This window comes from Chlamydotis macqueenii, chromosome Z (genome assembly GCF_036417535.1).
Source record: "Chlamydotis macqueenii isolate bChlMac1 chromosome Z, bChlMac1.mat, whole genome shotgun sequence".
In the NCBI taxonomy this organism is placed as follows: domain Eukaryota; kingdom Metazoa; phylum Chordata; class Aves; order Otidiformes; family Otididae; genus Chlamydotis; species Chlamydotis macqueenii.
In genome coordinates, this window is record NC_141593.1 from 63059793 (window position 1) to 63077369 (window position 17577).

At 34.6% G+C, this 17577-nt stretch overlaps 1 protein-coding gene across 11 annotated transcripts in view; it reads right to left on the reverse strand.

The window, feature by feature from the left end:
• The window catches only part of CSNK1G3 (casein kinase 1 gamma 3), an 80790-nt gene that overhangs the window by 41454 nt on the left and 21759 nt on the right, over window positions 1–17577 (reverse strand). For 9 of the 11 annotated variants that reach the window (XM_086770076.1, XM_086770072.1, XM_086770078.1 and 6 more), the window contains 3 exons: window positions 16169–16585; window positions 12313–12353; window positions 5491–5560 (listed from right to left, as the gene is read on the reverse strand). In XM_086770076.1, the coding sequence (XP_086626202.1) occupies window positions 5491–5560; window positions 12313–12353; window positions 16169–16346 (289 nt within the window). In that variant the 5' untranslated portion in view covers window positions 16347–16585. Of the gene's footprint in view, window positions 1–2471; window positions 2589–4888; window positions 4905–5490; window positions 5561–12312; window positions 12354–16168; window positions 16586–17577 lie in introns of those variants that run through there. The other 2 variants (XM_086770080.1, XM_086770079.1) reach the window with 2 other exon arrangements.

The following is a 17577-nucleotide window of genomic DNA, read 5'->3' on the forward strand; positions in this document are numbered from 1 at the left end:
GACCACTGTGCACAAATGCTTAGTACTTCCCTGGCCGCAGCTTCTCAGGATTACATACAGACTTGTTCTTACACTAACGGCATACACAAGTGCTCTGGTAACATTTCGATATCTTCCAAAATCACATTATGGCAGCTCTACAATCTCCTTCAACCACCAACCCAATGGTAATTTTTTCATTACCACTGCCCAAGTAGTATGATTCTGTTATGTCTAAGGCAGGCTCTCATGACCTTGAAACTGAAAAAATACATTTTAAGATAGCAATGCAGAGCACATTTACCACATGACTGATAGCAGCAAACCACGGAAAAGATTCTCATGTACAGAATGCAGTACTTAACGTTCATTTCACACTGGCCATAACCTTTTAAAATACAACACCTTTTTCCATAGTACACAAGTATATATCTTATACATGCACTGGCCATTGGTCATTCTGCAAGAAAAGTGTTTGCCAGTTTTAAGAGTGGAAGTGTTAACTAGACTTCAGCTAAAAGAACAGAAGTATAAAGCTTAAGAAAAGGAAAATATCATTATCAATACTGAGCATCTGCCTTCTCTGAAATGTTAATACAGCAGTTTCAGTAGTAGCATAGTCCACAGCTGAACACATCTTTGTCTCTTTCAAAAATGACATCAAATTAAAAACTAAAATCTAACAATAGATACCCCTTGTTGCTAGAGACAGGTACTATAGCATCAGTCTGTTCTTAGTAAAACAGCAGCATTGCAGACACAAGCTCTACTAAGGCAGGTTAAGCAGCAGAAGCTGACTGTTATCCTTTTGTTCCACTTGTCAGATGGGTAAGTATAAAAGAGCCCTCATTCATTCACTTCTGAAGACTCACAGTCATTATGATTGATGACCCACGGAGTTAAGAAATGTTACAAAAATCAGACAGTAGAAGTTGAATCGTTATGCTCTTCACACCTAACAATACATAACTTCTTTAATATGTACACAGCTTCCTTATTGCAAGAGGGAACAGAACCATACTGTAAATACCTGTCAAAGAAATACAGCATTTTAAGAATTTTCACAAATAAGGTTTTTAAATGGAAAAAATCCCACCTTAAAAATATTATCAGCTTTACTACTCAATACTCAAATTAAGCCAGTAGTTATTGATTTTCTCCCCGCTCAGTTCCTCCTAGTAGGAAAATACACTGAATTTAGGTGCAGTTAAATTATGGGGGTAGCACATGACATATATCTACAGCTCATCTGCTTATCATGAGGAGAAAGATTGATAGTGTAAAAAATAAATATAAAAATCAATTTTAAAAATACAAAGCTTTTCTACTAATTCCGAAAGTCCTAGTGTAATTTCAGTTAAGAATTCAGCTATAGTTTTATTTGTAGTACTGCACTTATGGTAATGTATCAGTTTTTCTTATCATTCCTTCTGGGATATTTTAACTAAAATTTTATTAGAATTAAAGATACTTTAAATTCCCTCTATAGGTTGCTCATTCAGTTGACTAGAAATGTCTGTATACTGACTAAAAGACTTCACACTTCATGAGGAGTGCACGTTCACAGTTATTGAATGGCAAAATTACAGCAGAAGAGAGACAGCAATTTTCATAAAAATTTCTACTGGTATATAAAACTTAAATGAAAGCCAAATAATTATGTGACCAAAATAAGACACATTTTTAAACTAATTCAAGAACTATTTTTAATAACTTTTAGATCCATTCCCCAGAATAATTAAAGATATTTCAAAAAAACCCCAAAGTACATGAAACGTTTCCTGTTTAAGACAGACTCTTCCCATTTTTGTCCTGACAGACATCTACATGCTAATGCACATTCATAGCCATGTTTAGTAAAAAGCATACTGGAAAGAGTAAAGTTAGAAATTATAAGCATTCTTTATGAGCAGATTCTCTCCGTAGAAATACAGTTTTGAAATGTTAGTGCTTTTTCATGCAAATCAAAAGTACTTTCTATTAAAGAATGAATACTCTTGGTTAAAAACTCCTGTGTATAAAAATTGCACATCTGTCATACTTCATGCCTATTTTTTTCTTGTTCTTTCAGGGAACAGTTATAAAATATCCCCCAAATTTTCTTCATTCAGGCATGCCTTCCATGTTCATGGCATCCAAGAAACAGAAGAGCAACTTTTACCACAGAAATCAATAATTTAAAAAAAATTCTAAGTCACAAGTTTATTAGAAAAAAAAGAAAAAGGGATATTATAAGAATAAGTAAGTAGACTTGTAGTAGACAAACACTGGCTGGAGATGAGGGAATACCAAGAAAAGATACAATTTCAAAATGTCACTCCTTCATCAAGGGTGCTCATAAGGTCAGAGGAAGCACTAAGATGCTCTGTTAAAAGGGATCAGAAGGTGAGATAATCTGTTGCCCAATAACATTTCCTTTACTTGTTTTCAGGAAGGTATTTCAGGAAAGTAACCTAATTCTCTTCCAGAAGTATTCATTCATACTTTAATACCTCTTCGTCCTCCTCATGCCACCCCAAATAAACTGGGATTTCAAAGGGCCTGCAGGTATTTTATCCCTTAAGCTTCAGGTTATTTCACACTCAGCATGAGTCTGTTTGTAGCACAACTTGTGGAATTAATTTGTGAAAAATTAAGTTTTGTTTATAGGAAATAATGGCTCTGCTTGCAAAATTGAGAAAGGAAGGGAGTACTATTCCCTTTTCACCAGTTGCTTCTGAGACCATTTTTTAGTAGTCATTTGCTATTAATACACGTGTATGCATGTATACATGAGGCGAATAAGCAGAAAAGCTATTTAATACAATTAAATGCAAAACAAGCAGTCCACACAGTTATAAAGCTATCAGCCAAATCACGAGAATTTTTCTGTGAATAATAAAAAAAAAAAAAAACAGCTAAGGAAAGACTACTTTGTCATGATTAAGAAACCTTGCAAATAGGGATTTTTAGAAGCTTAGAAACCAGAAGGCTCCAGATGACTGGAACTGCTAGTACAGTGAGTAATTACTTACCAGAGAAACCTCCTATCTGCTCACAATTACTATACTTCAAATTTCTGCCAGCTTTTTTTATACTTCCTACGATCTTCTTCCACTTGCACAAAGATACACTCCTTCAATGTATTCTCTCTCTGGCAAAAGTGCAACCACTGCCCATAGAGCAACACTATCTATATGGATAGATCTGGCATAACATTTTTCGTTTCTCCTGTTCTATGAAGTAAGGATTAACTGCTTCCTGAATTTATCACTTGGTGCATCAACTTTCCACCACCATGTTTTCCAACCATTTATATGCCAAAATTTCTGAAATGTGTACTTGACAGTAAACACCTATGTCACGAAAAATCAGTAAAGTAAAAACAAGATGGGAGCATGAATATTACTTTCTTCATGTTCAGTCTTTCCCACAAAACCCATTACAATGAGTCTCAAGTGGGGTGCCTGAGAAAGTCAGATGACTCAAAAGGAATTTACAGGGTTCTATGCCTGCTGGGGGAGGCTTTTACTTTGGAATAAAAGCAGATTACTTTGAAAACAGAGGTTCTTCATAAATATTGATAATGACTAGTACTCATAAGCTTTATCTTTTTGTTTTCATCCCAAAGGTGGTCTCATCTTCATTCAAAGAATCAAGAGAGATCATTCTCTCTTACAATACTTCAGTAATGCAACAGAGAAGTAATAAAGTCATTGCAACCAAACAGAGTTGAATGACAGTCAAAATAAAGCAGACTAATAACTTCCCTACATTCTTACATTAAATATAGTCCTCCAATCCTACTCAGTAAACAAAAAGGTAAACAAAGTTACATTTGCTAAGATATTTTTCCCAGTAAATACTCCCATAAGGGTTCCTGCCTCTGAGAAACATTGCTATTGCCTGCAGTCAGAACTAGTAGTTATAGCTTTAGTCTTACCTGCACTACACAGCTACTTAGCAATTTTAGATAGTTAACACCTTGGTTTTCACAGCTGGGTATTGTCTCTAACTTGTGGGTTGTGTCTCATGAGTTAAGCAATTAAGATCTCTGCTGTTTCACAATACTAGTCTAGTGTATGCTGATTATTTACAACTAATGAAAAAACCAGACATTATATCCTGATTACTTTCTCCAATTAGCAACCATTTAAGACTCAACATTTTGACCAGACATTCTGCAACTTAACTCATCTCTAAACAGGAACAATGTCATGTCTTGCAAAGAATTATCTCTAAAGATTCCCGGCAGCAGAGCGTTCATACTACAGCATCAAAAAAAAAAAAAAAGTCCTGTATTTAAAGTATTGGAAAGTATGTTTCCCTAGTCTTTAAAGGGAAGGTCTTTAAAGAAGAGCACAAAATTTGAGCACTACCTAACTAGAGAAACACTATCCAGTGTGTGCACCAATTAACATATGATCCCAAATTTTTGAAAGTGAAAGTAGTATTGAGAAAGTATTAAAATTCATCATAACACTCATAATATCATACATTCAATGCAACAAAATGAAAGTGGTATGAGCATGTTCACTTTGTATTCCCTGACTTTGAGATGACTTTTCATTATTAAAACAGTATTAAACAGTATTTTATTGTAGTTTAAGCATAACTTTAAAATCACTGTTACAAATTACATGCTATCTTTGGTAGAAAAAAAGAAAGAATGTGCACATAGAAAACAACTATTAGTAGTCCATTTTATACAATAAGCATCTACATTGGTGAAAAGTGGAAAAAGTAAATAACTACATGACCTATGAAAAGCTACTCTAGGAATTAAAGGAATACTTTCAAGGAAAAGATATAAGATTTTTCCCTAGGGTATAACTCATTTAGGGACGATTTGTACTCATTTTCTTAGCTTCACATCTTGCTATACACAGCTTTGTCAAAGGCACAGAAATACATGAGAAGTATTGCTCACCTAATAAAAGCAAAAGGTGATTAACTGGATCATTGAGGGGACCATCATAAGAGTATTTCTGGGTGTAAAAGCAACAACGGGAGTGAAATGAGAAATTCGAGTCTTAAGCTGCATTTAAACTTTTTTTTTAAAAAGTATTTAGGAGGCTTAAAATTAGTAAGCAGTAATACGTACTGTATTAATGGAAATGAAGTAAAGTAAAACTGAGACTGAAGCTATTTAAATATCATAGCAACTTTAAATAAAAAAATGTGATTAGTAGAATATCGTTTTGGTCATTTATAGTGTTTATTCAAAGAGAACACGCTGGGAGTATTCTAAGAGTGCTTAGTTTAAGGTGTACCCATATGCACACACGTTCTGTGATATTTAAGACATTAAATAGTCTCAGAATTTCACAGACACGCTTTAAAGAGTACAACAAAAAGGTCTTACAATACTAGAAAAGCTTATACATTAATCTACTGAGTCATGTTGCTTTTTTCTGCTTTAAATAACTCGGGACACTTTATTGAATAGATTTATACCTCTAAATCAGAAAATTTCTGTGAAAAATTGATCCTGGATTACATTACAGTAAAATGCACGACACTGCTTTTTACCTCCAGATCCTAGCTGCTTGTAGAATCTGTATTCCAAATGTAGCTGTGGTGCTCTCGACTTCATTGGCTCCTGATTTAAAAACAAAAACAGCATTTAAAACAAAGCCTCTGTGCCAAACCCTAAAAACTAATATACTAACCCACTAACAGCCAAACTAACCCTACTGCTTCCAAGCCACATGAGAAGTTTGAATGTTTCTTCTAAATGACTGGTAATTAAGAAATTAAGAAAGCTAAACCTCAGTCATGCGAAACTAGAGCACATAGTGACATTTGCACCTTGAATTGCTCCAGAGGACTAGGGTACAACACGCAAACCCAATCATAGACCCACAATAGAATAACTAAAAAATAATTTGTCTCCAAAGCATGTGGGTGATGTGTCTTGCAGCTCTCAAAAGGTGTCACTGATACGCAGCTTAACAGATTGAAAAGACTATCCACATACCTGCTAGACATGACAGATGTATCTTTCTTAAAAAAGTTTTATCCTAGGATCTTGACCAAAAAAAAATACCAAATGCTTCCACCAAATAGTACAGTTGATCAGAAATTAAGTAGCACTTTTCTAAACTATAAATCCGAAACAAAAAAAAAAAGCACCAGAATAAGTAGAATAAGTTTGTCGTTTAAAGCTCCCTTTCCCCAAAACAATTTACATAAATTAATGAAATCTTAGTTTTGTGTTCTACATACTAATGTGGCACGGTCTCACAGAATAAAGTGACATGAGATCAAGCACAGGAACGCACAAGCAGCCTAAACGAGAGCCCTAACTTTTTGAGTATTTCCCTTTGCAAAATAAAGGTACTTTATAATAGGATTCTTGACATCATTTCCTACAATATATGCCTGGTTTCTTGCGATACGTAACATCTTCCAATGCATCAAAGACAATTCGGACATAAACTGTGCATTACTCCTACACAGACTGCTCCTACTAGAATTGCAGCATGTCATTAGTTAAGATTGTTAATACACTTATCAGCAATAACTGCTACTGCTGGAAAAGTTTTCAGGAAAAGTTTGCACAAGATGCTCATCTCAGACTATCTTCTCCTAACAGTTTATTAACCTGTGTTGTTTCCCAGTTCTCCATCCAGGCCACGGAAACCCTGAGCCAATGTGCAATCATGAGAAACTTAGTCCTCTTCCTCAGCTCATCTCCCTCCAGCATTCAGCTTTTTCAAATTACTGCTTCTGCTACAGAGAAAGTCTCTGCCAGGGTACGTTTGTGCATTTGATTTTGCCAGGATACCAAAGGTTGAGGACCACAAGTAAAAAGGGATCAAAGTAACAGTTTTTACAAAAACCAAACAGAATTTATTATATCTTTTTAGGCTCTTGAGCATTCGTCCTAGCTGAGCACTGGAATTCTTTGCAAAGAAGTGAGCAAGAACATTCTGAAACAAAAAGGTGTTGATTCTTCACGAACTGAATTACTAAGGAACACTAACTAGGCCACCAAAAGGTCCTTCTTACAGTTTATGAGAAAAGATACGAAATTTGTTATCAAGTATTGCAGACAGATTTCCCATTAATAAAACACTTCACCATAAATGTGAGCCCAAGCAAATCAGTGCAACTATCAACCTTTAGAACTCAGCCTTCAGAGGTATAAGTAAACCCCCTATGAAGCACATTACTGAAACATTTTAACTTTTTACAAAACCGCACAAATTTAGCTACTAGTTTGCCTGCAGTAATATATACAAGTCTGTTAGTTACAAAATATACCACTCAAAATCGTCGCTAATTAAAGCTTGTAATTCTGCCCGTCAAGAAGAAAATATTTTAGTTCATAAAACCCTGCATGTCTGTTGACTATACTAAGACAAGACATTGGCTTATGAGCAGTTTGATTTTGTTCAATTATACAGTTTTGCCTTAACTGATGCTGTACATTAACAACTTAATCACCACTCAATGTTATAAAATAATCCCATAACAAGGGAAAAATAGCTTGTATGTATTAAATTTATGAAAATAGACCAAAAAAAAAAATGCAAACAAACAAGAACAACTGTCCTAGGGAAAAGAAATAGCTTCCAATATTTGACATACACAGCTACACTTCTTCAAGTGAATTATACCTGTTCATGTCATCAGCAGGAAGCAGTTCTGATAAGCCTCCAGAAGGTAAATGTTCTCAGTCAAACTACCCTACTTGGCAACTGTACACCAGCCAACGTCTGATGTTGAACTCTGTCTAGCAGAGAAACAATCAAATACTTTTACTGCTTCCAATAATGGTGAAAAAAAATGTGGCAATATGTACTTTTAGGCCTTTTTTTTTTTTGGCTGCCAGACTTCTGGAATTGCCTTATTTTTGTAACGAGGCTTAGGTATCTTCCAGACTGTTCAGTAACTTTAAACACACAAATACAATATTTTGTTCAACAAAACTTGTGAGAGGGCAAGCACAATAAGCTCTTCACATAGAATTTATTTTGTTCCTACATATCTGACTTTGTAGTGTACAGTCAACTACCGATAAATGAGAAAAGACAGATAGATATGGCTAAATCAAGATAATGGGATGTTACATGTAATCTTCCATCATAACATGAGTGAAGAATACACCACTGTAACTACATTTTAATGAGTAAGTCTAAAAAGTATATTCAAGAATTAAAAAAAAATGGCAAAACATGGCTTTTTCTATTTTCATTAGTAGAATCATAGAATCATTAGGGTTGGAAGGGACCTTTAAAGGCCATCTAGTCCAACCTCCTTGCAAGGTTATTAAAGTACATTTCAGTATCCAAAACCAAGCCTGGGAACACATACTGTTCAAACATAATGTTAAGCCCAGAGGACTTCAAAGTCAAATTCTCCTCTTACCAAAAGAAATCAATGTATTTTGTTTAATTAAAAAAGCTCAGGTCTTCACTGCAGTATCCTGCAATAACTGTTCTAGGAGTTCTGCAGTGTTGTGTAAACAACCTTCACTACACTGCTTTTACATTGAAGTCTAATTATTTCAAAGCTTCTTTATTAAAACGTAGATAGCTTCTTTGTCCTGAAAAAAAAGAGCATTTCTCCTTCTTAATGACAGACTTGGAGTCTTCCTGTCATCCAAGAATTAATGTGCATTTTACTAGCACCAGTTACCTAAGCAGCAAAAACAACTCCTTAGTTCATCAGAGAGGTTCTTTTGAACCAAGTCTTTTGCCTCCTTTTTCCTTTTTTTTGGGATTCTTATACATTCAAACAGAAGGATAGGGACACTTGAAATGTGAAATCTGTTTGAAGTTTATAATGGGGTTTTTTGGGCAATTATTTTTGTGCCAAATACATGGAATAAATTACTAGACTGTTTTCAAGAGGTGCCACTTCCTTCTAAAGGGCTCTGAGAAAATAGTTTGCTCTAACATAAGGTTAGAAATTTTAAAGAACTCTGACGTTAACTCAAAGCACAATATAAACATTCAGCTATTACCTGTTTCTCACATTTAAAGTTATCCTGTGAGAACTTTAGTGTACCTAGTTAGTATACCTTCTGTCTCTGCTTCACATTTTCGCAAGCAACAGCAAACAAAAGCTATCTTCAGAAAAAGCATCTACAGAAGTAGGACTCTTGTTACAGAAAAAGATCAGTCTATTAAACAGAGCTGCACTTGATTTGGATTTACAAGAGTCTTCTAGAGAGGTTCTGAAATAGTATAATTCTAGACTGCAATAATTCTTTAAAAACAAAAAAAAAGGAGGAAAAAAAACCACAACCTTTTTTCCCATACACACCCCACTTATAAGGATTATAAATTATAAATGCAATTATAAGTTGAACGATTAATGAATCAATGAATTAAAGATTACAGATCAAGACCAGCAGTGACCGCCTCATAACGTGGTATCTTTCACACAAAGAAAGAAAAATTGACTTATTTCCAGAAGCAGCTCAAGCAGAAATCCCTTTAGTTGGCATTTGGTTAGAGGTTAAGCATCCTGCAGAGGAGGTAAGTTTGGGCAATGAAGAAGTTTGTCAAAAGGAAAAGGAAGAAGAATGAAGGAGAGGGAAGAGCTGAGTAGGGAATAGGAGGTTTAAGTGAAGTAGAGAGTCATGTAATAAAAGAAGTAAATCTAACAATAGTTGAAGAGATGAGCAGGAAAGGTATAGTTCATGTATACCAAATGGTTATTACTAAAGAACTACCTGATCACAAGATACTGGTTTGTATACTAACATATAAACATTGATAGACAGTGCACAACTGAAAGCCTAGTTCTTAAGAGTCTCATTCCAGTTCTTAAGAAAGTCTGTTCTAATCTTTCAAACTCAAATATCTGCCCAACCAGAACAGACCATAAAGAAAGCAGCCAGATTAAGAGCAAGATCCTGGAACTGTTGTCATTTTACCAGAATAAATATGTATTTACATATAAAGTTTATACATTAAAACACATACATTGTATGACCCTCAGGCCTCATACAGGAAAATTAAGTTAGTTTCAACTATTTCCTTACACAAGTCCTGAACTTGCCATAAATATCATGAACGTGGACATACTTTTGTAAATTCTGTCCGCTAGGGAAATACTAATTCAGCACAATGAAAAGTTTAAGTCAAAACAGCAGTTACAAAATCTGTTTACTTTTAACATCAGAAGCACTCCTGTAAGCTGCTGTATTAATGCAGCCACTGTAACTCACATTCTCAAGAGAAACCCACCCAATCCTCCTGCACCATACTATTTACACACAAAACGTCTGGCCTAGAAGATGTCTTGCTGCTCAGAAGAAAACAGTACATCAACAACATAACGCTACCTTGAGGAATACAAATACAATTTTAGGATACTGCAGGAGAGATACTACCACAACTGTACCTGCCAAGGGTTATGCTCAAACTAGAATATGTACATAATTCAAGCAACACCATTCAGGAGGGCTAAACTTCAACTACAACAGCTGCAAACCAGAAGAAATTGAGAGTGCCCCATTTAGTATAATAAAACAAAGATTGAGCATAGACCTAATGATTGCTCTCAAAACAGAAAGGGAATAAGTGTCAGAGATACGGAAAAACTGTTACACTTACATTTTAAAAGGGAAAGGATGGCATAACACAAGCAAGTACAACCTACCTAACTATTAGAAGAAACTCCTGGCACTGTCTCCAACAGAAGAAGAAAAACAGCTAAATAGCAAAATTCAACTTAATCCTACAATTTGATGCAGTTGCTTTTCACAGGAAGAACCCACTAGTTCTACCTGCTAATAAACATATTTTAACTTATAATGATGATGCAAGCTCCAGTGTCGATTTTCACTATGATTCTTCCATCTGTTGTTTATTGCAAAGACACTGTAGCTTTCCATACAACTAATGTAAGAGGACAACTCAAAAACTTACCTACATATTCAGAGTTCTTTAGCACTAGTAGTGAATTACAGACATACTTTACCACACTGGCTCTTCAGTGACTTCAAAGTAAGTTACTCAATAATGATACTTCAAGATTTTTGCACAGCTGTAAGATTGAGTAACTTGAAAACAAGTAAAGTAAAAGTTGCCATTGAATATTATCTTTGAAAGTTGAAATGAGTTGAAATAGTAGCTAAGTTTATTAATACTTACATATATAGTAAAAGTGGTTTTACCAACACCCACTGATCAGATTTAAAAGCTCTCTTGTTCTACATAATCAAATAATTAGTGCTTAAAAAAAAAAATTACTATCTTGCAAACTATTTCTGAATAGCTATAGTAAACAGCCTTTAACTAGAGAAATTCTCAGACCATTTTCAAGTTTTACTAGACATATAAAATAACTTCAAGATATTTTAAAACAAAATAAATTTTAATCTGGTATAATGGACACACAATAACCCTCAAAACTGCATCCAGTGTTGCTCTTTCAAACGATGACTTTAATGTTTTTAAATCTGTAAATACTCCTGAAGTAAGTATTTTTCTAAGGAAGGATAGTGATACAAATATTTTTCAGGAGTTTAGTAATACATTTGCAATACTTTTTGGATTTCCTATCCAAAGCCACGTATTTCTGTTTCCATAGTTTACCTTTCACTTTATGGAACAAGAAATTCACCATAGTCTGCTATACCAAACATTCTCTCCTACTCAAAACAAAACAAAACAAACAAAACAAAACAAACAAACAAAAAACCACACCTGAATTTAATCTTGAAATACTTTGGTTATGAAAACAGTAATTTATCAAGAAGATAAAAGTATCTAGAAGCAAAACATGAAGTAAATTGAGTACTTCTGATGAAATTGAATACTCTTCTGATTCAGGAAAAACAGAACAATGAGATAGCAACAAAATGTACAAATTTACCACATTTGTAAGCACAGAAAACACTTTACACATCACTGCAAATAAAATGTTTACCAAAACAGATGTGCAAATACCAGTGACTAGAGATGAAAAGCAGTTTGAGATGGGAATAAAGGTGTTAAAATACAAACAGTCTGTAGGATTTCTGGAGCTGCTCTATAGTCACCTGATGTCAGACTCACGTTAAATTTGGTGTTCCTCTACTTGTTTCACAAAAAAGGAATCTATTAGGAAGACTGCTGAGCATATCCTTGAAGTGGCAGTCAACCATCACTGACTTTACAAACACCAATTCAGCTCTAAGAACAGTGGTAACAATTAACACTGGTTTTATTCAATATGGCCAAAGTACATAGTTACACCTATCACTAACTGCTTCATCTAGTCAGTTGAAAATACACACAACTATTAAGAATTATCAAGTAAGGAATCAAACCATTATATATGAAAGGAAAATTCTGGTTAGTTTCTCACCCCAAATTGTTTTTTTTTTTTTTAAAAAAAAAATTAACTTACCAGCTTAATTGCCACATATTCATTTGTGTATAAATTTTTTCCTTGAAAAAAGAACAAAAAGAAGAATATGAGACACCAGCTTTCCCGTTCTAATAAAATGCCATTTAAATCTCAGTTAAGTCTTTGAAACATTTTTATCAAAAGTGCTAGGTGTTCTAGTAGGGACTTAAAAAAATGTGGCTTTATTAGTGTGATACCACATTTAAACAGAACTTTGTTCTTGAACAGTGTAAGAAGTGGCAGTTCTATCTGCCAGCGTTTCGGCTGTTTCACCAAGTCTGCAAAATTTTTATACACTAGAAGATCTTCAAAATTGTACATTACTGTAAGTGGAATGTGATATTCTACACTTTCATATTTATTGCTGAAAGCTATTTAAAATTAATTTTAAAATTATCATAAGGTTTTGTAACACCAGACACTAATTAAAGTTCGAGTCAACTAGGACTAGTTTTTTCCTCAATTGTGTAATTTACTAAGCTTAAAGTTAGGACAAACAGGGCAAGAACATTACTGAGTTAAATGCTTACACTAGTTGGAAAATATATCTCCCATTTTAAAAGTGATTCTGTAACTGGATAAGCATATTTCAACAAGCATTACTTCAAATTGTATGCAATGACTAAAATACTAATTTTACACCTATAAAGCTTGTATTAAAAAGAGCAGATAAAGGAAAAAACAAGTTGTGACTTCCGACACTTTTAGTTTCTCTACAGTCTTCAAAACAGTTTAGTGTGTATTTCTTTTAATGATAATCCTATTTTTTTTTCCTCTGTGGTATTACTCATGTCTGAATTTCCCATGTTTAGTTCAGTTTTGTTAAAGAAATCAAACAGGGAAAAGATATGGATCAAGATAAAAACGTCCCCTGGGAAGACAAAGTCAAAGACTATGATCTCAACTCTAATCCTTTGTTTTAAAAATAGAGTACTCTTGCAAAGCTGAAAAAAAAAAATGTATTAAAACTACATGTCTGTCAAGGAACCAACTGTTCAAAAAGTAAGTTACCTGAAGGCTGTACAAAAATAAACAAAGAATCAGTACGGACAGTATGCTCTAATCTGACAACCAAAATAATGGATAATTCCAAGATCGATCCAAGGACTTACGTGGAAATGCAGGCATTTTAAGCAGTTATTTCTTATCTTAGGATCATTTGAGTTAGATTTTGGACAAAAAGTGTACTTTGTTTGAAGTTGCTTCTGTGTCTTTACATGCTATTACAAGCTAGAAGATATTAAAAGAATATCTTGCACGGGTCCTGCTCATTCTATCTATTAGATATCTAAATCAGCTACTGGAGTAGCTAATAAATCCTATTCGGTTCCAGTAGCTAAACACAGTAATGGCAGGCTTATCACTCTGAAGAAACATTAGAAGAGACATTATAGCTTTTCACATGGTGATTCAAGATAATTTTATCTTTAAAATACAGAAGACAGCAGATTTGACACCACTGTTGATCTCTCTCTAAAGCATAGAACAGGTACTGTGTAATGCATGACACACAGCAGCAACAGGCTTTCTTTTATACCCGATCAGTTTATCTCAACTATAACTCAGAAAAGCTGTAAAATTAACAGGTCAACATTCAAAACAATTTAGTCCTCTACAAGTTAATGTTTGCACATCATAGACACTCATCTGCCACATACGGACAATTCACCATTTGATCCACAAGCCACTACAGAAGTCTGCAATTCCTTCTTTCTCAGATGGAAGAACTACAATGGCTACTGATTTGTAACTGAATTTTTACCTCCTAAAGCACAACTTCACCCCTCTTTAACAATTTTATTCTTCCTTTAAGTCTTTAAGATTTGCTCCTAAGACACATGCTCAAAATATACTCCAGTTTGTGGAAGTACATAAAACAAACCAAGAGCTTGTGTATATCTTTGTAGGAGGGATGGCCACTAAGTTACTTACTACTGTAGTAATGTAAATGCAAAAATAACGAATTTAAATCAGAATCTGTAATACCGATCTTAACTCCTGCCTTCAATAACTTACACATTTAAAATAGCTTATCCCACAAATAAAAATAAATAAGCAGTTGAAATATCTACTATATACGCAAAAAAGCAGACATTAAAAAAAGCAAGCGTGCACTTGTCCTGTTGGCTGCTGCAAGACAGTAGACTACACTATTATCTTCCTCCTCTTTCTTTTACTTTTTTGTCCTATTTTATTCCAGTACTATCAGACTTTAAGTCTTAACTACTTAACATTGTATTTAGAATGAAATAGATTATTTCACTCTGTATCTGCTGCAAGGAAATGAGTTAATCTGATACTGATCTGAAATAGATAATCAACTGTGTACTTTGTGACCACTCCAAGACAACAGATAGGAAAAACATTAACTTTATTAGTTTACAGTTGCCTTCAGTAGTAAATCTGCCATTAATTATACTTGTTTGAGTTAGTTCATGGAGAGGTTTACAAGAAAAATTATCATTCAAAGCCAGCTTAGAAAAGTTTAGGACAAGCTGAAGATAGAGCTTCAGCTTGACTTCTGAACTGCAGAGGCACATATGTAACACTGTAAAGGTAAAAATATGTCAATCTTGTTTAACTATTAATAGGAACAACAACAGAACTCTTATCAAGACTGTGTTAAAATCGGTATCCTCAGTTAGAGCTCCAGCAACGTTATCTTCCATCCCTCTACAGTATTAATGTTCTAAGCTTGTTTACATTCTGACTCAGACTAGATATAAGGCCCCCAGAAAGTACTATATTAAAAACATGTTCTATTTTATGCATGTTATAAACATGCAAATATACACATTGTGTTTTATGCTAGCACTATATTAAAAGCATTGTCTGAAGGACGAGTAGTAGTTCTACCACAGGCAGAAGATCAACAGAAACACACCTACTTAGCCCACACTACTCTCAAACACCCGACTTTCGAACCTACCTGTCTCTAAACCTTGAAGCAATCCATTAATGCAAGCCTTCCAGGAATACTGGAATAAATTATTGCCATTAACTGTTAAATTATATTTGTTAACACTTACAGAATTCCTAGATCTTGAAAACCCTAGCTAATCAAGGTATCATCACAGAAATTTAAGTCCCCTAAACTAAACAGATACTCTTCCAAAAGCACGTACCCATCACTTGGTGTCTATTTCAATAAACGGTAAAATTCCTAGCTTTGCTACCCAAATTCTTCAAAATTCTATGCTTCCTTCTCAGTCTGTCCCTTCTTCACAATTTGATCTTCATTCAGCAGGGAACTAAGTGACCGAATTATCCATCTCACCGATTCTCTCTACAGATGGATTCTCACTGTCCCTGTCTAACAGCAGCTCACTGCTTAGCTTCACTACACAGCTGCTGATGGAAAGGAAATCAAGGAATTCAAGAGCTTGCTGCTATTGAAAGCACTGTAATGCTTGCTACACTGTCTCCAAGAGATCTCCAAGACCACAGTACTATAAGCCGGACCTACAGGAGGAGGAGAAGTCTAACATACACCTAGCCTCAAATACATCTGAATAAACTGCTTCAGGACACCAGGGATAGTAGTGAAATACAGTAACCATGAAGTAATTTCAGGCATCCTGGAAGAGACAACTCACTGAATTCAGGATAACACTACAGTTACAAAACACTTTTAGTCCCAGAAAGTCTCCTGCTACAGAGATTCTTAATATGTGATAGAGCTTGCACTGGCTGGGGTAAAGCCATAATTTGCCATGTGCAAGGCAAATTTAACCTATCTGAAGCTTGAAAGTAGTCTGAAGAGTTGTATGGTATGTTCATGTAGACATTCCTATGCCTAGACTGCATACAAGAGCCTCGAGTAATGTAAACTGAAATAAAGAAATAAGGATCTTACCTAACCGTAATTCTCCAAAATTACCACATCCAATTTTTTTGCCAACTCTGAAGTTAGGTCCAACCATTAACACTCCAGAAGTCGAAGAACCAGTTCCACGTGGATTATGGCCTGATCTCCCACTAGGCCGTGCCATTCTTTCATCTGGCTTGTCCTTGTCTTTCTTTTTATTATCCATGTCAAGTTTACAGTACTCCACTTTGACTTCTTCCTCTTTTTAAAAATCAATAGAAGCAAACTCCAATCACACAATGTGAGAATGGAAACATCACCAGTGAAGTGCCCAGCTGGTTGCTGTCAGGAAGCAGTCAACAGTAGCGTATTCATCCCATTCACAGAGTCTTGGTAGTATCTGTAGTAAAAACGTATCTCCAGAATGCACAATACCAGCAGTATTTACTAGTATTTACAGGAATTCTGTTAAAGAAAAACAAAGTTATTCAACACAGTAAGATTCTTGTACAAAATTACCTCTCCCTTCAACTTGTCATAGAATTAAGCTATGACTAATTATATTTGCTTTACAGATCCTCCATGAAAAAAGCACTTCTGTAAGGTTAAAGCCTCTGATTCTAGGATGTAACGGCAAGAGATACTGGTGTAACTGAATGCGCTAAAAAATCTCAAGGCTTAATGCAATAGATGTTTCTCCTCTCTCCCAAATAAAAGAAAACCCTCCTGACTAGGTAAACACATTTACAAATTGACATTTAGACACTCACTGCCTCTTATGCCAGCTCTGCAAAAGAAAGCATTTTATTTTTGTTTGTTTGTTTTTTTTTTTTTCCCCCAAGTTGTATTAGTTGATCTAAGGAAATGCTCAAGCTGCACACTTACTGAAGTTTCAGAAATATATTCAAACTTAAGAAGATTCCATTATCTTTTCTGAAATGCACCATTTATAAACTCACGGCAAAGCTACTTCAATTTTTTCAGTAACTAGTCCTAGAGTCTGAAAATAAGATATATTTACTTATTCTCTCTTGCCCCACTTAATTATGTCATAAATGTGCTTCCCCGCTCCCCCTGTTCACCATTTAGCATAATCACCCAAAAACTAACACCAGCGTGGGTCTCAGCAAAAACATGTTAGCTTAATACTGCAATAAAGAATCCTAAGAAAGCTTTCATTTTTATGCACCCATAGAATAGTCCATATTGCATTCTATTTGACAACAGTGGTTTAAAAACCTCAAATTCAGAAGACAGTAGGCTACTACACAGCCTAAATTTCAGAGTGAGTTAAATATCTGTTCAAAATTATTTTGCTACATTTGCTTCAATGTTGGGAATACACTGCAGTAAAAGAAAACATCCTCTGAAAAAATAATGTATTTTGTCTGCTACAATCTATTTAAAATAAGCTCCTGATGACTATCTTAAAAACACTTTGAACTGAAGACACTTTC